Genomic DNA, 21,555 nt, shown 5'->3' with positions numbered 1-21,555 from the left:
ACACAGTACGGGAAAGGCAGTGCACACACACCAAGGCCCTGATATTTAGAGTTGATGATGGTCGCCAGCGAGGAAACCACCAACAGTTTACATACTGGGAAGGAAGCATTGCACAGCAGCAGCCGTAGAAGTGAGTGGAGTGGGGTAGGGAGGGAATGACTCAGCTGTGAGGGGTACTTGTTCTTGCAGTGGACCCAAGCTTGGCTCCCAGCACCCACGTGGTGGCTCACAACCACATAACTCTGCTTCTTTAGGATCCCAGGCCACTTTCTGGTCAACGTGGGCATCAGCCATGCATATAGTACACAGACATACGGACAGATAGAACACATGGGAATAATTATTTTAATTGAAAAGAAAATAATAGAACAATATCTTTAAAATTCCAGGGATATATAATTTTATTCCCATTTTCCATATTTGGCTAAAATTATTAACCAAAATTGAAGATTAAAAAATGTATTTTTATTTTTAAAAATGTGTGTTTTAAGTAAGGACAAGGAAGAAAATATTTTTTTCATTCAGCTTTTGAGTCAAAAGCATCTAAACATTGATTGAAAACATCAGTTTGCAAACAGCATTGGTTAACTGGTTTGTGTTTGTCATTCCTTCAGAACACCGGAAGACAGTATATGTACAGTTTGTACAAGTGTGTATAGGATCTCTATGATAAGCAAGATTGGATGTTTTGCTATGTATTTCTTACCTTTTTAAAAATGGGCAAATAATAGTTGTAGTTAATAGAAAATTAGGGGAAGAGAAAAGAAACCTGATTTATTCTTTTATTTAAAAAATTGTAGGAACTGCACGGTTTACCTGTCCCTCTCTGGGCGCTGTGATAGGGAGCTGAAGAGAAAGCACTGCCCGGCCTTTGAGGGACTTGGGCCTGGTTATTTGGGAAAACAGACACGGAAGGAAATGGGAACAGAATGGCTCCAGTCAGATAAAGAATGTCCAAAGCCAGGCTCTGCAGGATCTCAATGGGCAGGCAGGCTGCTTTGGGGCCAAGATGGTTTTCTAGGATCCACAGAGGTGGCAGCCTGATTTCAGAGCACTTTCAAAACTCAACTTTCATGAGAAGAGCAAACCCAAGACTCTGACCTGAGAATGTCTAATTTAATACATGTTATTAGCATTTCAACAGAAACTGCTCTACTTCCCGCTGCCAGTTGCAGGAGCCAGGGGTTAAATGTTTTCGGGGGTTTTGTTTTTTCCCATAAATAATAATAATAACAACAATGAGCTATACTTATTCCAGACTATTTTTCTGGCTATTCAAAAAACAAGTGGCTTAGATGCCCAACAATGTTCTTTCTGCAAGTCTGCCAAACACTGGCTTTTCCCTTTAGTCTGGGATCTAGCTAATCTGTGGAACATTATCCTATGTTTTGAGAGCTTACCGACAGGTGTTGTGTGGGGAGACTGAATTCTCTGGACTGAGATAGACAGCACTAAGCAGGAACTTGGTTAATTCTGTGGAGAGGAGACTCATACTGTATACTGAATACTCGGAGTTCCCTTTCACTTAGTAGTTGGGAACTAACTCCGCAGACATCACATCCCACTAGGTATGGACAACATCGAAGTAGAGTAGCATTTACCCAGTGTGTTTGTTTGTTTGTTTCCTTGCTTTGTTTGTAAATAAATCTTGGTCTTTGAATCCCCAGACTTTTTTTCAAGTGTCCTGGGGGAAATGAAGCACCGAGCCTGATTAAGAGCAAACGCATGCTCCTGGCCTCATTCTGATCTAATGTGTGTGAAAGTTAGAAGTTTGGGGGGAAACAAGTTGCAAGGCCTTCTCTTAGGAGCAAAAGGAGGCCAGGCTGAGGACCGCCTTCACACCCCTCCTTTCAGCAGAACAGCTGTGCTTTGTTTTAGTGTGGTAATTCGTGCTGCCATGATAGCATGCACACAACAGGTTTTACCATCTCTACCATTTGTTAGTGCACAGCTGAGTGATTGATAGAAGCCTCTTTCTTTTACTCTCAGCATTCCTTGGTTGTCTGTAGGCTTTTTATGATTTCTCTTTTATAATCCAAACAATTTCAGCCCCTAACACTGCTTTTTTAAAAAGAGACAAGGTCACCGTGTCGCCCAGGAGGATTGGAATCTCTGACCCTCCTGGCTCTACTTCCCAAGTGCTGGAAAATAGCACTTCCACCCAAGCTTAGTCAGTGCGGGAAGTGAACCAGCTGAGGTACATCCCAGCACTTGAGAGGCAGAGGCAGGAGGATCTCAGTGAGTGTGAAGCTAGTCTGACAGTGAGTTACAATCTCAAAAAAAGGTATAAATTTTAAAAGATTATGAAAGGAACCAAAATTTTGTACTTGTTACAAATCTCATTCCAAAGTGAAGAAAACTAAAATGCAAAAACAAAGTTTTTGGTTATTTTTTTAAGAAAAGTGAGGTCATAAAGTTCAATAGTGCTCGCTTTCTTAGCTGCCAATGCAGCTTTCTGCCTGGCATGCATTTCTTGATGTGACTTAGGTCTTTTTTGATGCCTTTTCATTTCTTCTTTCCCCATTCTCCAACTGCTTCTGTCATCTGTTTTTATATATTTAACTTTTTACTGGCTCTTTGTGATTGCCACATCCTGCATCCCAATCCCACTCACCTTCCTGTCCTCTTGCACCTGCCCTCCACCCTGGACCTGGCCCTGCCAGCTCAGTCGGGCTACCGGTTCTCCAGCTTGGGAATGAGGATTAAAAAGAAAAAAGACAGAGGACATTATAGCAACGCCTTAGTCCATTCTGAGACTTTCCCAATCCACTTTTTATACCATTTTAATTACATGCAAGTATTACAATGAGTAGTACAATGAGGAATCAAGCAAGACAATAGTCAAGGAACAGGCAAGACGATAAACACAAAGCCCCATGATCACTCCGCTGATAGCTGTTTCAAAGGATGATCAAAATATCTGAGCCTACTTCTTTGTTCTACCTTAAACTTAGATTCTTACTTCCTTGTCCTTGGCCAATGTCAGATGACTGCCTGAAGCCCATTTCCTTGTCATTGGCCAAAGTCAGATTCCTGCCAGGTGGCACCCCAAAATGCTCTCCACACTTCAGCATTGCCCTGGCTAGCTCACCCAGTGCCTCAGTCTGCAAAGGACACAGAGCCAGGTCTACCACTCTCATGCCCTCTGGCCATTTCACCCATTCCCAAACCAGCAGAGCCAGCTCTATTGTGCTACCGAGGTAAGGTGCAATGAGGGCCTTCTCTTCCTCATGCTGTTGTAGATGTGGGGCTGGCAGCTCTCCCACCTGCCGTAGGTGGCAAGGGATGAGGGGGTTGGTAAGGAGGGCTTCTCGCCCTCACCCATACTACTGCATGGAAGACAGGTGTCAGTGCCAGCCCTCCCAATGCTCACAGCCTTGGGCCAGCTCACCTGCAATCCCCACAACCAGTACCAGCTCTACTGTGCTGCTCAGAAGCAAGTGAGGGCACCTTTCATCAATCCCTGCACAATGGGTTGTCAGGATAAGAAGCTTGCTTTTGTTTTGTTTTGTTTGTTTTGTTCTTAGAATATTCTGATTTTTCCCTCCCTTTTTTGGTGACAGTATCTTGAAATGTACTCTGGTTGTGAAGTCAGGGTTCTTCTTTGTCCCCATGTGTGGTGCAAGTCCTGGAAAGTGTCATCACCTCAAGGTCTCCTTATTTTTTTTTTCCTTTTTTTAAAGAATTACTTACTTATTTAAGTATATGAGTACACTGTAACTGTCTTCAGATACACCAGAAGAGGGCGTCTTTTAAGTCATAGTTCTACACATCAGGGTTCTTGGTTGATGGTTTTGTTTCAGCTACCACTCTGACTTCCAGAATATCTGCTGAGAAGTCTGTTGGCTCTGCCTCAGGCTCCTGTGGGGTGAAGGCCTGCTTCCCTTTCACGGCGTCTGCTCTCTTCATGTTGATGAGAGCATGCGTAGGGTGTAGCTTGCTGCTTCTCCGTCCCTAGAGTCTGCTGAGCTTCTTCTATGCTGATATTCACTTCTATTCAGACTTAAGGATTTTGCATAAGTTTCCCTTGGTCCCTATCCTTGCCCCTTTCTCCCTTTTCGTTAGAAGCTGATGGTGTTAATGGTGGTCTCCTTGGTGCTGCCCCATGGGCCCCATAGGCTCAGCCAGTGTTTTTCAAATCTTGTTTCTGTTCCTCTGACACAGTCTGTCAGTTGTCCTGTGTGCACTGTGAGCAGTATTCTCCTTTTCCTGTCAGTGAAATTTCCACTTTACTCTCTTTTTTGGCTCTAGAATTTTTTTCCTTATTTGTTTTTCTCTCTGTAGTAATATGTTTTGTTAATGCACACACACACATTTTTTACTTTTTCTGAGTCTTTCTTTAATTCCTCAAACATCTTTAAGACATTTGTTTAAACAGCTTTGTCTAGCAAGTCCACCCATATTGGTCTTTCACAGGGACAGTTTTTGTCTTTTTTTCCACTGTGAATGAGTAATACTTTCAGATTCTTTGTGTGCCCTCATGCCTTTTCTTTCTGTTCAAAACTGTATACTTTAGTCTAGTGTAAGTCCAGCATTTGATCCTCCCTGGCCCCTAGAGCTGCTGGGTGGACTGGTGTTTTGATTGTTGAAAACTGTCTGTGCTCTAGGAATCAGCCTAAGGTAAACAAATTATTTTCAAGTCTTTTAAAGCATGAGCCTTCTCAGGGTATGTGGGCTTACTTTCATAGTGTTTACACACACACACACACACACACACACACACACACACACACACACACTTGCTTCTTTCCATGTCTGGCCGGAGAAGCTGAAGCCAGGTTCCAACACATGATTCTTTGGACAGAAGCACTCTAGACCGTAAGCCCAGCAGGTGATCTTCTGAGGTGAGTGCGTCACTTAGATACCTGAGGAAGGGACAGAAAGGACAGAACTGTGTCTGCAGAGGCAAAGACTGGAGTCATGTAGTCACAAGCCAAGAAATTTTGGCCATCACCAAAAACCTGTAAGAGCTGAAGGAGGGACTCTCTTACAAAGCCTCCCAGGCCTGCTGATACCACCAGTACTGATTTCAGGTTTCTAGCCTCAAGGACACAGTGATTCAACGGGATAAAGGAGCGCATATGTTGCTTGTTACTGATTGTTTTCCGCAGTCCAACTCAGTGCCTTTAATTATAGCACTCACTGCACAACAAACCACCCCAAAATTTAGTGGCTAAAATAGCAGCTTATAATTTCCCACAATGTTAGGGGATGGCTGGGTTCACTTACACAGTTCTCTTGTACTGTGTAACACCATCTGAAGTGTCATCTGAATCCTGGGAGCACTAATGACTGGAGGCTGATGGGACTTCTCCAGCAGGGTGAATACAGAAGTTGCCCTGCTTTTCAAAAGCCTAAAGTCAGTCTGTACAGTGCCACTTCAGTGACCTGCGATTAAAGGAAGTCACAGGCATCCTGGGGACAATGAGTTGGGAAGTAAACCTATCTCTTAAAAGAAAGGAGATAGGAGGAGCCTGCTGCTCGTGTCTGGCCCAGGTTGCAGAGAATGATTACAGAATCAAATATCGCCCAGGGACTGCTTGCTGCTGACAATTTTGAGATGATAGGCTTCAACAAGAAACGTTTTCTTTTAAAAAAAAAAAAAAAAAAAAGGGTGTGTGTGTGTGTGTGTGTGTGTGTGTGTGTGTGTGAAGGTGCTTATGTGCTGCTGGGTACATGGGGACATCAGAGGCTGAGGTGTGTGTGTGTGTGTGTGTGTGTGTGTGTGTGTGTGTGTGTGTGTGAAGGTGCTTATGTGCTGCTGGGTACATGGGGACGTCAGAGGCTGAGGTTGGCTCATGGGAGTTGGCTCTCTCCTTCCCCTCTGTGGGTCCTAGAGATTGAACTCAGTTTGTCACACTTGGGAAAAGTACCTATACCTTCTAAGCCATCTTGTCAGCCCAATAAAGTTGTTCTAAGTAACAATCCCTGTAAGAAAAAAGGCCATAGAAGCTGTTGAGATGGAAACACACTTAATAGAGCATAAGAAAGGCGCACTGACTCGCCTCCCTCCCGGCAGTGAAATGAGTGGACCAGGGGCTTCCCAGGGGGATGACCAGCAGCCAGAACACTGCAGAACCAAGATGTCTCTCCTGGATAGAGTATTCTAATAGCCAGCTTCTGAAAGCGAGGGTTAGAAAAGTGTTCCTCAAGTCCAGGAACCTGGCAGATAGCTCCAGAAGACAAGGAGGGAGGGCAAGGAGGAGAGAAGGTGGGAGATGTGATCCACTTTAGTGCTTTCAGAGAGGTCCTGCAGCCCAAGGCTTCCTTAGTCCTCTTAGAACCACTGTGGGGATTGCAGAGGCTTGAGGGTTTGTTTTGGTGGTGCTGAGGGTTAAATCCAGGCCCTTCTATGTGCTACACATCCTTCCTACCTTCCTACCTTCCTTCCTTCCTAATTTCTCTCTCTCTCTCTCTCTCTCTCTCTCTCTCTCTCTCTCTCTCTCTCTCTCTCTCTTTCTGATGGTATTGTTGTTTAGATAAAATGTATGTAGGTCATGAATGGTCTCACTCTTGGTGATTCACCTGCCTCCACCTCCTGAGTGCTGAGGCTGTGGGCAGGCACCAGCAATCACCCAGGCTTTATCTCTGTCTAATTGCCGCATAATTGCTCTCATTCATGCACTGACCTTGAAGCGCTCTAGGGTGTGTATTGGTGTAGCTCAGTCTTCCTTGGGGAGAAGATTCCAAGAGCAGAGTCAGGGATGGTCTGGCAGGATTCCAAATCCAGATCTCTTTTTAATGAGTTGTTTGTGTTTTATTGATTTGCATTTGATCATACCCTTTGAAATTCATGTGTATGCTTTGTCGTCTTTGCAGGCTTGTTTCCATTTGGGGACACTGTTTTTCTTAAAATGGGCTTGCTGTTTTATCAGCAATCTTAGCTAATTTCTCTCCTCTGGGCTGGTTTTATTGGCCAGAATGTAGGGAACATTTTAATATTTTGTTGGGCTCCCAATTGAAACACCAACTGCAAACTTCCATGTTTTTGCCTTCATCCTTTATTTCCACGTAACAGCAGAGTTTATGGTGTTCACTCCTAGACCTGGGAATAAGTCCTGTTTTTCAAAGCTGGGCAGAGCTTCCCCCTTTGCTGTTGTTTTCTTCTTAGTCCTTTGTGCACTACTGTACTGATCCCTGGTCTGAGATGACTGAGAATGATGTGAGCTGTGTGTGTGTGTGTGTGTGTGTCTGTGTGTGTGTGTGTGTCTGTGTGTGAGTGTGTGTGTGTGTGTGTGTGTGTGTGTCTCTGTGTGTCTGTGTGGTGTCTGTGTCTGTGTGTGTGAACTCTTGAGGGATAACTTCTTCTTCTTTTTTTTTTTTTTTTTGTATACATGTTTAACTATAGGCCCTTTTCCATTGCATTATTATTTGCAGAGAGGTGCCTTTGGGTTTTTTGTTTTTGTTTGTTTGTTTTAAGACAGAGTTTCTCTGTGTAGCCCTGGCTGTCCTAGAACTCACTCTGTAGACCAGGCTGCCTGCCTTTATCTCCCAAGTCCTGGGATTAAAGGCGTGCACCACCACTGCTTGGCCCAGAGATGCCTTTGTTAAAGGTCCAAAACACAGACTTCTATATTTTGACTTTTCCTATATGTAGCAGATTTTTAAAAAAACATTTATTTATTATTATAAATAAGTACACTGTAGCTGACTTCAGACGCACCAGAAGTGGGCGTCAGATTTCATTACAGGTGGTTGTGAGCCACCATGTGGTTGCTGGGATTTGAACTCAGGACCTTTGGAAGAACAGTCAGTGCTCTTACCTGTATGTAGCAGATTTTAACTGCAGAGTTTTTAAGATAGCCTGAAGTGTGATTCAACGGAAATACTTGTGAGGGAAATATATGTGTGGGGGGACAACGTTTGGAGGTCAGTTCTTACCTACCACATTCTTTTTTTTTTTTTTTTTTGGTTTTTCGAGACAGGGTTTCTCTGTGTAGCCCTGGCTGTCCTGGAACTCACTTTGTAGACCAGGCTGGCCTTGAACTCAGAAATCCGCCTGCCTCTGCCTCCCAAGTGCTGGGATTAAAGGCGTGCGCCACCCCGCCCGGCTACCGCATTCTTTTGAGGCTGGGTCTCTCTTCTTCCTGCAGTGTATCCTCCAGGTTTGCAGACTCACTAGTTCCCAGGTATTTTCCCTGCCTCTGCCTTCCATCTGACAGTGTCCATGCTGGTGTTACAGACACGTGCTTCCATGTCAGTTCCGGGGCTCACACTTAGGGCACTAGGCTTGCACAGCAGGTGCTTTTATGCCCTGAGCCATCTCAGTCTATGTGATGCACAGGTATTCCAGGAGGTCAGAGGCATCTAGGATCTCTTGAAGCCAGAGTTCTAGGTGCTTGTGAGCTGCCAATTGGGGGTACTCTGAACCAAATTCAGTACAATATATGTTCTTAACTGATAAGTTTTAAATTTTTTTCTATGTGTGTGTATATCTGTAAGTATATGCTATGTGTCTGTGGGTGCCCTCTCAGGCCCCTGTAGTTGCAGGAATTTGTAAATGTGGTGCTGGAAACTGAACTCAGGTCATCTGGAAGAGAAGCAACAGCTCCTAGTCTCAGGCCAAGTCCTTTAAAGCTGTTAAATCCTAGGCTGGATTCAGAGGATACCAAGTGGCCAACCTCAGATGCTTTCACCGGATTCAAGGGCTACTGCAGCACACCGCGATTCGCTGTGCAATGTGCAGACAGACCTCATGGCATGCAGGACATGGCTGATTTGGAAACATGGACACCTTCACCACAGAAACTCCTCCCCTCAGCTTGTCTCTGAGCAGTCCTTTCTGATACACGTGTTGTCACTAGTGCAGATTTTATGTAGTGTTGTACCTAAGTTGTAGTATGAATTTTTGATAGTTACCCGTGTGACTAGTTTCTCAGAGTAGCCAGGCCAGCATATGCCTATGAACTATATTTTGGATGCCATTTTTTGCTGTCCTATGGTCTTAATTGGGGAAGTTTTTGCAGAAGCCCCAACAGGCATTTCCTTGGTTGGCTAACATGTCCTTACATACTAAGAGCAAGATTGACATATGTCTGGCACAGGCTGACAGCTCCTCAGTAATGCTGACTTGCTTTCACCTCTGCCCTGGCTGTCAGTTTTCACCAAGTCTGCCTGTTTTATCCTGCTCACAACTTAGGGTTGTCTTTTCTCTTTCTAGGAGGGTGGGCTGGTGGAGGATCAGCTCACGTGCTCGCTCCTTCCTTCCTTACTTTCTCCCTCCCTCACTCCCTTCCTTTTTTTCTCTTTCTCTCTCCCTCCCTTCCTTTCTTCCTTCAATATCTTCTGTTTTTTTAAAGGTTGTTGGATAGTTTTGAATACATACATAAACAGATTTATCTTAACTGCCCTGTCAGTCACTGAAGAATACACCTCAAGTACTTCTTATGTCTGTGGAGGTAACATCAGCCTGTTTACTTGTTGAGGTGAACTAGAACCAAACTGTTTGTAAACTAGTGAGAAAAGCGTTATCTGCTGTGTTTAATAAATGTCAGTTCCTCTGGAGTGTCTCCCTTTGTCCACGGCAGTGGATATTGCTGGGCTGCCAGTGAGGATTGGGGAGTTCATTTGTTGCTATTTCCTTTTTCCTTGTCTGTCTATTCCTTTGTTTCTCTCGCTCAGCTAGCTCTTAGGGGTTCTTACTTGTTTTGAGATGATCAAACTCCTCTTTGTTTACTTGGGGTTGTGGTACTAGGAATGGAACCCAGGCCTTCACGAGTTAGGCAAGCCGTGCTTTAGAACCAGGTTGCAGTCTCAGCCCTGGAACTGTTTATTGGGCACTAGCTGTGAGCTGGGGAGCATATGTAGTGTCTGAGATACACTGGGCTTACATATGCTTGGGAAGGTAGAGTGTTCTGCTGGAAGGAATAGGGGTTGGGAGGTTTCACGTGTGACGTGCTGTAAGTGCCGTGATGGGAGCAGCATCCTAACTCAGCCCCATTCTTCATCGTGGATGTGGTTCTTTTGGTTTTAAAGCCTGTGTATGTGGATTTGTGTCATGGGACACCATATGTGGAGGTCAGATGACGGTATGCAGAGGAGCTTGGTTCTTACTGTGTAGGTCTTGTGATTGAGCTCAATCACAAAGCGTGGCAGTAAGGAACTTTTCCCGCTGAACTGTCTTGCCAGCCCTACAACAGTTCATTAGTGGAGCTGTTTCGAAGAGAATGTTTTAAGAGTTAAAGCCTCACTGGGGGGTACTACCCTTTGAAGGGAGCAAAGAAATGGGGCCCTGAGTCAGTTCTCATAAGAACAAATCGTTGTAAGACTAACACTGTATCTTATTAGGGCTTCTATTGCTATCATAAGACATCATGACCAAAAACAACTTGGAGAGTAAATTTAGTTCAGTTTACAGTTCCTCAAGATTACTGATGGAAGTCAGGGCAAGACCTCAAACAGGGCAGGAAGCCTGGAGGCAGAAGCTGCTCACTGGCTTACTTTCTGTGGCTTGCTTAGCCTGACTTCTTCTAGCACCCAAGACCACCAGTCCTACATCAGTCATCAGTAAAAAAATGTACCACAGACTTGCTCATAAGCTACTCTCATACGTGTGTTTTGTCAGTTGAGGTTCCTCCTTCCAAAATGACTCTTGCTTCTGTCTGGTTGACATAAAATTATCCAGCACACCCTGACTTATGAGTTGTTCTGGCTTCCTTTTATACATCTGCCTCGATGTCCTAGCAGAGCCAAGCTGACACTGGTGCCATATCTGTGAACCTACTGCATCATGAACAGAATAAACTTGTTTCCTTTGTGTAGCTAAGAAGCCTCAGGTATTTTGTTCTATCAATGGAAAACTGGACTTGAGATAACAGGGAAGATGTCCTAGACTGAAGCTTGCCTCAGTCAAAATCAGAAGGTTCATCTAGAATTAGCCTGGTAAAAGTGGTGGTAACATGGGAGATGTCTTTCCAGCTAGGGTACAGCACTTGGCACAATGTGTAGGCTAACAAGAGCACCGAATGATGATGCTCTGTATGGTAGGTATAGAAAAGAAATGTCAAGAAAAGTAAGTCAGCCATCAGGCTAATGACTTTAGATTTTTCTCCAAGGAATCAGTAGGGAGCATTAACCTTGTGAGGTTATTTGCCACTTTGATGAGAAAAATACAGTGACATGCAACTTTATCTTTTTTTCAAAACCTATTTTTAATGATGGTTTTTAAATGCTTTAACTTCCCTTGTAGCCACCACCCACCAGAGATAGTGGGAAAGAAAGTGGATCTCCTTAGAAAGGGTCTTTGGAGCAACTCCCATCTGTGTTGTCTGGAAATCAGCAGTTTAGTTCACAGGTTACTTCATGGATGCACCAGCAGTCCCGTTCAGGATAGCAAACACGAATCAGCGTTGGTGCCACTACCTAGCAGAGACAGCCAGGCCTCAGCCTCAGCTCCAGTAAGCAGGACAGACCAGGAGGCCAGGAGAAGTTCTCAGCAATGCCTCTCTCATCAAAGTAAAAATGTAAGACCAACAAGTATTTCATAGCTAGCTCTACTAGCAAACCCAGTTCTGCCTCCATCACTGTCGATTCCTATTTATACTCTCTCCAAACATCACATGTCCTCTCCGGGTCTTGCTTTAGCACATGTCTCTGTCTCAGCTAACATCACTCAACCAATCAGTCTAAAGCCACAGAAGCTGCAAGAAACCGCAGCACTCCACCAGAAGTTGTTTTGTGTGTGTGTTTCTTTGGAGTTCTGACAAATATAGCTCAACTACGCAGTATAAGGTGGATCAGTACATATGTGTTATTATGTAGACATATAGAATCCTTCATCATGTCCAAGCACATGTCCTTTCATGTGCTTGCTTTAGCAGAACATCCTTTCACCTGTGTCTGCTTTGGTAAAATGTTCCTTCATGTGTTTGCCCCAGCAAAACATCAACCAACTTTCCAAAGAACCCTTAAGTTTCCACTTCAGTGACATGGTGGTTGTCATTGTGTAGCAAATGAGAGATAAGCCTCTTACATGCTAGAAGAAAGACTCAGATGTGGTCTAAAATGGTATGTGGTCTTGGTCTTATTATTATTATTATTATTATTATTATTATTAGATATTTTCTTCATTTACATTTCAAATGCTATTCTGAACTCCCCTATACCCTCCCCACACCCTACTCCCCAACCCACCCACTCCCGCTTCCTGGCCCTGACATTCCCCTATACCGGTGCATATAGCATTCACAGGACCAAGGGCCTCTCCTCCTAATAATGACCAACTAGGCCATCTTCTGCTACATATGCAGCTAGAGACATATGAGCTCTGGGGTTACTGGTTAGTTCATATTGTTGTTGTTCCTATAGGATTGCAGACCCCTTCAGCTCCTTGGATACTTTCTCTAGCTCCTCCATTGGGGTCCCTGTGTTCCATCCAATAGATGACTGTGAACATCCATTTCTGTATTTGCCAGGCACTGGCATAGCCTCACAAGAGACAGTTATATCAGGGTCCTTTCAGCAAAATCTTGCTGGCGTATGCAATAGTGTCTGAGTTTGGTGGCTGTTTATGGGATGGATCCCCAGGTGGAGCAGTCTCAGCTCCAAACTTTGTCTCTGTAACCCGTTCCATGGGTATTTTGTTCCCCATTCTAAGGAGGAACGAAGTATCCGCACTTTGTTCTTCCTTCTTCTTGAGTTTCCTATGTTTTGCAAATTGTATCTTGAGTATTCTAGGTTTCTGGGCTAATATCCACCTATCAGTGAGTGCATATCATGTGAGTTCTTTTGTGATTGGGTTACCTCACTCAGGATCATATCCTCCAGATCCATCCATTTATCTAAGAATTTCATAAATTTATTGTTTTTAATAGCTGAGTAGTACTCCATTGTGTACCACATTTTCTGTATCCATTCTTCTGTTAAGGGACATCTGGGCTCTTTCCAGCTTCTGGCTATTATAAATAAGGCTGCTATGAACACAGTGGAGCATGTATTCTTATTACCAGTTGGTACATCTTCTGGGTATGTGCCCAGGAGAAGTACTGCTGGATCCTCCGGTAGTACTATGTCCAATTTTCTGAGGAACCGCCAGACTGATTTCCAGAGTGGTTGTACCAGCTTGCAGTCTCACCATCGGAAATCATGTAGAAGAATGCAAATTGGTCCATTCTTACTCCTTGTACAAAGCTCCGGTCTAAGTGGATCAAGGAACTCCACATAAAACTAGAGACACTGAAACTTATAGAGGAGAATGTGGAGAAAAGCCTCAAAGATATGGGCACTGGGGAAAAATTCCTGAGCAGAACAGCAATGGCTTGTGCTATAAGATGAAGAATTGACAAATGGGATCTCATAAAATTGCAAAGCTTCTATAAGGCAAAAGACACTGTCAATAAAACAAAAAGACCACCAACAGATTGGTAAAGAATCTTTATCAATCCTAAATCTGACAGGGGACTAATATCCAGTATATACAAAGAACTCGAGAAGCTGGACTCCAGATATTCAAACAACCCCATTAAAAAATGGGGTACGGAACTAAACAATTCTCAACTGAGGAATACCAAATGGCTGAGAAGCACCTGAAATATGTTCAACATCCTTAATCATCAGGGAAATTCAAATCAAAACAACTCTGAGATTCCACATCACACTAGTCAGAATGGCTAAGATCAAAAACTCAGGTGATAGCAGATGCTGGTGAGGATGTGGTAAAAGAAGAACACTCCTCCATTGCTGGTGGGATTGCAAGCTGGTCTTGGTCTTTTAAAATAAGCTTCTAGCTGGGAGGTGGTGATGTACACCTTAATGCTAGCACTTGGGAGGCAGAGGCAGGCAATCTCTGAGTATGAGGCCAGTGTAGTCTACAAAGTGAGGTCCAAGACAGCCATGGCTATATAGAGAAACCCTGTCTCAACCCCCACCCCCAAATAAGCTTCTAATACATGCATCCCAAAACCTTTGACAAACCTACACATAGTAAGGCATGATTCCAAGTGGTGGTTCATCAATCAATATGTCTGTGAAAACTCAGATAGTTGTGGCAAGTTGGAGACGAGAATTAGCATACCATCTGATACCTGGGGTCCAAGATGACTTGAGTAAGTGGAGGGTAGATTAGGCATCTTATATTATCACTCTCATCCCGTTCTTGAGGTTCTGTTTGACAATGCATATGAATTGTAAGTATTATATACCCTTTGAGTACACTATATAAATATTTAGCTTTTTCGAGACAGGGCTTCTCTGTGTAGCCCTGGATATCCTGGAACTCTGTAGACCAGGCTCGCCTCAAACTTAGAAATCTGCCTGCCTCTGCCTCCCAAGTGCTAGGATTAAAGGCGTGCATCACCACTGCCTGGCTTAGCCCAGTCTTTAGGTACATGGAAAGTTTTAGGAATACTTGCAGGTCTTTTGCAACTTGTATTTTTATTTTGAATTTAAAACATTTTATTATTAGAATTGTCAGTGTATTTAATAATGACAAGAACTGCCCCTCATTACACCACTACTCGGCCTTGGCTGTAGTCAGCATTTTGCCTATCTTCATTCTTCATTTCCTGGAGTTTGTACATACCATGTCATTTTTCCTATAAATCCATTTGGTGTACATGATTAAAGAAATTTAAGAAGAAATACCATGTGCTGGAGAGATGGCTCAGTGGTTGAGAGCATTGACTGCTCTTACAGAGGTCCTGAGTTCAATTCCCAGCAACCACATGGTGGCTCACAACCATCTGTAATGGGGTCTGATGCCCTCCTCTGGTGTGTCTGAAGAGAGCAATGGTGTACTCATATACATAAACTAAATAAATAAATCTTTTTTAAAAAGAACAAGAAGAAATTCCACTGTTATAATCACCACATCTGGCAAAGTTAATTCTTCAATCTGCAGACTTCCTTTAAAGTTCTACAGGTCTTTCTGTAGTTGATTTATTCGAACCAAGAACCAGGCAACTTGTATACATTGCATTTAGTCTGCTTTAGCTCATCTCTGTGAATGTTTCAGTCTTGAAAGCCTTTTGTTTTGTAATACTTTATATTCTTCTGCTGCTGTTGGCTTGTTTGTAGAATTTGGTTTTCTTATGCAGTGTACAAAATTGTGAGTGCTCTTGCAATATTGTTTAGTTTGTTTTATTGGACTGCCATATTTCTAGTAAAATGGCATTAGAAATACAACCTCGATTACTTCCAGATTAACTTTTATTTAAGTAGAAGTATTTAGGTTCTGATTATAATATGAGTGCTGTGTGTATGTGTTTGTTTTTCTGTCTGTCTGTGTCTGTCTGTGTTTGTGGTCTGAAACTCTATGTATTATAGATCAGGCTGGCCTCAAACTCATAGCAATCTTCATGTCTTAGTTTTCCATGTTCTAGGATTAGAAGTGTATAGCAGCATCATTGCTGATTGGTTTTATGTTAATTGTCTAGTATTAATTTCTGTACAAGCAAATGCCAATAACTAGGAATCAGCAGTTTTGTGCCCAGATTGAGCTCCAGTGAGCACAGCGTAATCTAAAGAGGAACAGATACTTGTATCTGCTGTGGGTTGCTTCACAGCAGAGGAATTAGGAGCAGGAGGGAGCCCTTTTGTAAAGAGCATAGAGCTCTTTTGTAAAGAGCATACAGCTTTTCTGTCCTCTGTCCAGAGGGAGGCACCACGCCTCCCAGGGCTCTTCATTATGTAAGCATCCTTGAGTGGACGCTTCCTTGGACAGGACAATTGCTGCTTCAGTGTACGCTGTTTGGTCATGTGAACTTCTAGACAACTGTGCCTCAATGGCACCATCGTTTACAGCTTTCTTTTTGTGGTGGGGGGTGTTTTTGAGACCGAATTTCATGAATTCCAAGCTGGCCTTCAACTCTCTATGTAGTCAGCCATAGCCTTGAAATCTGGATCCTTCTGCCTCCACTTCTGAGCACTAGGATTACAGGATTGTACCAATACATGCAGTTTCATGTGGTGCTGGGTTTCAAACCCACGACTTTGTGAATACTAAGTAAGGACTCTACATCTGAGCCCCAGCCCCAGCCCTTATTTCTAATGTCGCCTTGATTTTTGGAGAATTTTCTCATGAGATTGCTATGTTCTCAGTTCCTTTCATTAATCTGACTGGCAAGTTGGGACTAAAATCATGCATTTTGTCTAATACAGCATTTAATTAATTGAAACTGCTGTCAGTGAAATGGATACAACCTTCAGTATTAACATCAGCTACAGACCCTAGCACCTGAGATCTAATTAGCACCACATTGGTGTTTGTACAGCAGAGGGCTCCCTGGTTTTCTGTATTCCCTTTCCATCTAGCCTTGGGCACTAATCCAGATACCTCAAAAAGTCTTTATCTCAGCCTGGAGATTGAAGCCTCGGACAGTTTCCTATGCACTATAGTTCTGCCTTGGGTTTTGGAGCAGACCTAAATGACCTTCATGTTCGTGATTACTCTAGTTAAAACTGAAATCTTTTGTACCCTGTGATCTTCCTTATAGTAGAAGGAATTGACTGCAGAGTTTACAAAAGTTGGGCCACTTCTTCACAAGGAGTTTCTATGACTAACCAAATGTAGCCTTATCACAGATAGATCTTGACTGCTAGTATTTAGAGCATCAGTTTTGAGGAAGGAGGCAAGTTAAAGGCAGAGGAAAGTATAATTCCAAGGGTATGCATGGTGCTTCCTTAAGTAAAGCCTCCGTCTGTAATTTTAGGAGACTGTTTTATATTGGGTGAGAAGTATGTGTTTACATTGTCTCTAGCATAGCCTAAAACCCAGCTGGTAAACCTTAAATGTCATAGCTCCTGTCATGTCACTGATTTCAGGCTTTAATTTTAGAGAATATGGGTAGTTGGTCTAGCCTGCCCTCTTTTGCCCTTATCACCAGCCCCATGCAGTAACTTCTTAGGGCTACAGAGAAAGACAAGATGCCCAGAGATGTCAAGATGTCTTGTGCACAGAGAGGTGACATGCTGGGTCCAGGGCCATTGAGTTCAGTTTCCTTACGGACATGTTTGTAATGTTTTATTTTCTTTAGTTATTTTTATTTTATGTGCATTTGGTGTTTTGCCTACATGTCTATCTGTGTGTCAGGGACCCTGGAACTGGAGTTGCAGACAGTTGTAAACCACCATGTAGGTGCTGAGAATTGAACCTGTGACCTCTGGATGAGCAACCAATGTTCTTAGCTCCTGAATCATCTCTCCAGGTCCCCCAACACCCCCAGCATCTTAACAAGGCTATCAGATTGTGCTTAAAGAATCTTCTCCACGTGGAGGACAGACATGGCCATTACTAGGTTTGTAGGGTTGCAAGGTATAGGGGTTACAACAGAGCAACTTCCTTGGTGAGGAAGGCAGTTGAGACACTTTCTTGCCTTTGTTCCATCTCCTGGCCTAGTGGGTGTCCTAAGGTTGTGCTGCTGCCATCACCACAGTGCTGTCTCCTTTCAGTAGCTGTGACGTCACTTCCCCTCATTCGCTGTCTGATTGAGACTGTCTGTCTTGAAGGGCTGAGTGGAAGAGGAACACTTCATTCTTTTTTTTTTTTTAAAGATTTATTTATTTATATTATGTATGTGAGTACACTGTCACTCTCTTCAGACACACCAGAAGAGGGTATCTGGTACCATCACAGATGGTTGTGAGCCACCATGTGGTTGCTGGGAATTGAACTCAGGACCTCTGGAAGAGCAGCCAGTGCTCTTAACCACTGAGCCATTTCTCCGGCCCCAGAAACACTTCATTCTTATAACATCCTTTCACCTTCTCCACTATGGCTGTTTATTTAGGAAAATTACGCAGTATCATCATCAGACTGGTGGCCGTCGTCTAATTGCTAGAGTTCAGGTCATTGAACAGGATGAAGTGTGAATCTTCTAGTTACCCTGTGGCCTAGGTACATGAAAGTTGTAGCACCTAAACTGTCTGAGCCATCATGGCGGCTATAGTCAGGAAAATATTTTAACTTTTCAACATAGATCAGTGTCATGGCTGGTTTATATCAACTTGGCACACGGTAGAGTCACCTGAAAGAGGGGAACCTCAATTAAGAAAATGCCCCCAGAAGATCCAGCTATAGGGATGGCATTTTATTGATTAGTGATTGATGGGGAGGGTCCAGCCCATTGTGGGTGGTGGCATCCCTGGGCTGGTGGTCCTGAGTTCTATAAGAAAGCAGGCTGAGTGCTGGGCGGTAGTAGCACACACCTTTAATCCCAGCACTTGGGAGGCAGAGGCAGGTGGATTTCTGAGTTCGAGGCCAGCCTGGTCTACAAAGTTCCAGGACAGCCAGGGCTACTTGAAAAACCAAAAAAAAAAAAAAAAAAAAAAGGCAGGCTGAGTAAGCCATGGGGAGCAAACCAGTAAGCAGCATCCCTCCATTGCCTCTGCATCAGCTCCTGCCTCCAGATTCGCGCCCTCCGTGAGTTCCTGCCCTGACTTCTTTCAGTGATGAGCCACTCATTATGTGGCAGTGTACACAGAGTAAACCATTTCCTCCCCAACTTGATCTGGTCATGGTGTTAGTTCATAGCAGTAGTGATCCAAACTAAGACAACCAAAAACTTCATGTTTTTATCATTTTGTATTTTTCTTTATGGCTATTTTCAGACCTTAGATAGAGTAGGATTTAATTTTGTATATATCAGGAGGGGAAGATTCCTTTTTAATCTCAGTATCAGTTATCCTATCATTATTGGCTTGTTTGTTTTCTTACTTATTTGGTTTTCTGGAGTTCATTTTGGTTTGTAGAAGGGTCACATGCACCCAAGGTGGCCTTGATTTTGCTGTGTAGCTGAATGGTTCTTATATGTCTGGAAACCTAACTGGATGAGTTCCCAACTTTGTACTTTATTCTTATCCTGTGGTAGCCATAAAGTCATAAGTTTAGAATCTCTTTTCCTATACACCTATACACAGGGAGGTGTTGTGGGGCAATAAAGGGGAGATGGGACAGAGACAGATAGGGTCACAGAGTTTTTCTTAGAATTATATTGCACACATTAAGAGTTTAATCTTGGTAGCATTAAATGTTTCTGTTGTGCCCCCCACCCCCCGCGCGCCTTAAATGTTTTAACCCTTGTGCAAGGTGCATCTCTATCTTTCCCTTTAAGGCCAATCTTCTTATATACAATGTGATAGTGCAGGTTAAGGTGCCTCAATCGGGAAAGGCTCTTGATGCCAAACTAAAGTCTCGAGTTCAGTCCCTGGGACCCACATCGTGGAAGGAAGGAAAGAAGGAAGGGAGGGAGGGAGGGAGGGAGGGAGGGAGGGAGGGAGGGAGGGATAAAGTGAGAGAAAGGAAAAGAAAGCAAGCCTGTAGCAAAATCTTATCTGAAATGGACCTGGATCTTAGACTTTAGTGTGAAAGCCAACCACAAAGCCTTCCAGGAAACAAAACAAAACAAAACAAAACAAAACAAAACACCCTCTGAAGGAGGTGGAGATTTCTTAGGTTGTAGAATACATGAATCATAGAAGGGAAAACTGATAAGTTGTTGGACTTAATCAAATATGAATAAGAAAGTAAGTAGGAAAGCATACGTGTTGTGTTGGGGTTTGTGGGGTGTGTATAAGGTAAAATACAGCCTGTTTGCAACATGGGTAAAAAGGTTTGAATGAAGAGCACACAATGGCCGAGACATAGGAAGATTGATTAGCAGCGTCAGTCAGCAAGGATTGTGAACAGAATCCCAGCTATCACAAGGTTGGCTGAAATGGGAAAAGGTAAACGCCATCAGCAAGGGCTGCAGACAGTACAGTCCTTCCAGAGTTTTTACTTTATGTTGTTGGAGTATAAAGTCACCGAGGTGTTTGGGAAACTATGGGTTTCCTAAATAGTATGCAGATATCACATTCTTTATTCTCAGATATTATCCTAAGAGAAGTGAAAAATATGATCAAAAAAACCTCTTGTTTGAGGATATCAGAATAGCAGTTAGTCAGAATCCCTCTCCCCCAAATAGAGGTACCCATATCTGCCAGCAGAATGAATTACGAATTTATGAATTCACACCGTGGGTTCTACTTACCAGAAAAAAAGTCAAACTGCTGCTGTAGCCAATGTTGTGGGCAAGTCTCAGCAACTTTATGTCAAATGAGAAAATCTAGATTAAAAAAAATTATAAAATGTACCACTATATTTTTGTGAAAGTTTAAAATAGATGAAACTAATCTGTGACAATAGAAATCAAGTCAGTGGTTGCTTGGGGAGGCAAGAGCTGGCCACAGAAGGAGCTTCATGGGAAATCATGAGTCTGGATAGTAAGCAGTGTGTGTGTGTGTGTGTGTGTGTGTGTGTGTGTGTGTGTGTGTGTGTGTGAGAGAGAGAGAGAGAGAGAGAGAGAGTGTGTGTGTGTGTGAGAGAGAGAGAGTGAGTGTGTGTGTGTGAGAGAGAGAGAGAGAGAGAGAGAGAGAGAGAGAGAGAGAGAGAGAGAGCGAGAACAAGAACTGACTGGCAGTTTGCTGCCTGCCGAAATGCTGCTGCCTAACAAGCTGGGACATGAGTCTTTATTAATAAGAGCATGGGCAGGTTATGAGTATTTCTTTAATAGTTAAGACTTCTGTTTACTTTTCATAATAAACAGCCCTTTTTTCCTAAACGTTTTACCAAGTTTGAGGGGTTTGGCCCACTTTTCAGCTTGAGAAACTATTTCTAGCACCTTCTCTGAGCTCAGGAATAGTTTCTATCAATATGGAAAAGGTAATCCTTATGGTGTTAGCTGGAATGTCCCTGCAGAAGCTCACTCTCCAAGTCCATCCTTTTGATTGACATTCTCCAAGGCAGTGGTTCTCAGTCATTTGTCATTATGCCTTACCAAATGCTTTTGGCAGTATCTGTGGAGATTGTCATTGTCACAGAGAGAAGGGTGCTGTTCTACTGGCATCTAGTGGGTAGAGACCTCAGAAACTTGGAACCATTCTGCAACACAAAGGATATCCCTCACCCTGAAATTCTACTTGGTAAAATGACATGGTACCCAGGTTTGGCAAACCTTGTTCTGGCTCTCCCCTCTATCACTGAAGTTGAGGCAGTCTGTCAGTTGTTGCCTGTCATCACAGCTCAATCAGTTGTGCACACTGGGCTATTCACAGTACATCCCTCTTTCCTGCCTTTATAAGCATATGCCATCATGGAGATAAGGCCACACAGCCAAAGTACTTACAACTGTGTATCATTTGTGTTGACTACGAGTGTAAGATGTTGTAGATTTCCTTTTCATCTATTTCATTAAGTAGTTTTTCTTTAAAGGGGGATTATAAAAGGTAATGTTTTCTCTTTTATTTCTCTCCACAGAATGACAGGAAGAGAGTTTTTCTCTCGTTTCCCAGAACTGTACCCATTTCTTCTCAAACAGTTGGAAACTGTGGCCAGTACAGTAGACAGGTAATTAGAGAATACACTGGAAGAAGTGCAGACACAATGTCAAGTACTTTATTAATCATGATTTTAGGTTGGACTGGGTGGCTCAGGTCTGTAATCCCAACCCTTAGAAGATACAGGATTACCACCAGATATGGGCTACATAACCAGACCCGTCTCAAGAAAATAAACATTGGGAGAGGAAAGAGCTATGGAGAGATGGCTCAGCAGTTAAGAGCACTGTCAACTCTTTCAAAGAA

At 43.2% G+C, this 21,555-nt stretch overlaps 1 protein-coding gene across 8 annotated transcripts in view; it reads left to right on the top strand.

The window, feature by feature from the left end:
• Window positions 1-21,555, top strand: part of Thada (thyroid adenoma associated) — a 276,191-nt gene that overhangs the window by 108,135 nt on the left and 146,501 nt on the right. For all 8 annotated transcript variants that reach the window (XR_003952120.1, XR_003952121.1, NM_183021.3 and 5 more), the window contains exon 27: window positions 21,230-21,319. Coding sequence is in view for 6 of the 8 variants with exons in the window: in NM_183021.3 (NP_898842.2) it covers window positions 21,230-21,319 (90 nt within the window). In the remaining 2 variants the exon portion in view is untranslated. The remainder of the gene's footprint in view (window positions 1-21,229; window positions 21,320-21,555) is intronic.

This window comes from Mus musculus, chromosome 17 (genome assembly GCF_000001635.26).
Source record: "Mus musculus strain C57BL/6J chromosome 17, GRCm38.p6 C57BL/6J".
NCBI lineage: Eukaryota > Metazoa > Chordata > Mammalia > Rodentia > Muridae > Mus > Mus musculus.
This window is presented reverse-complemented; position numbering and strand designations above follow the sequence as displayed.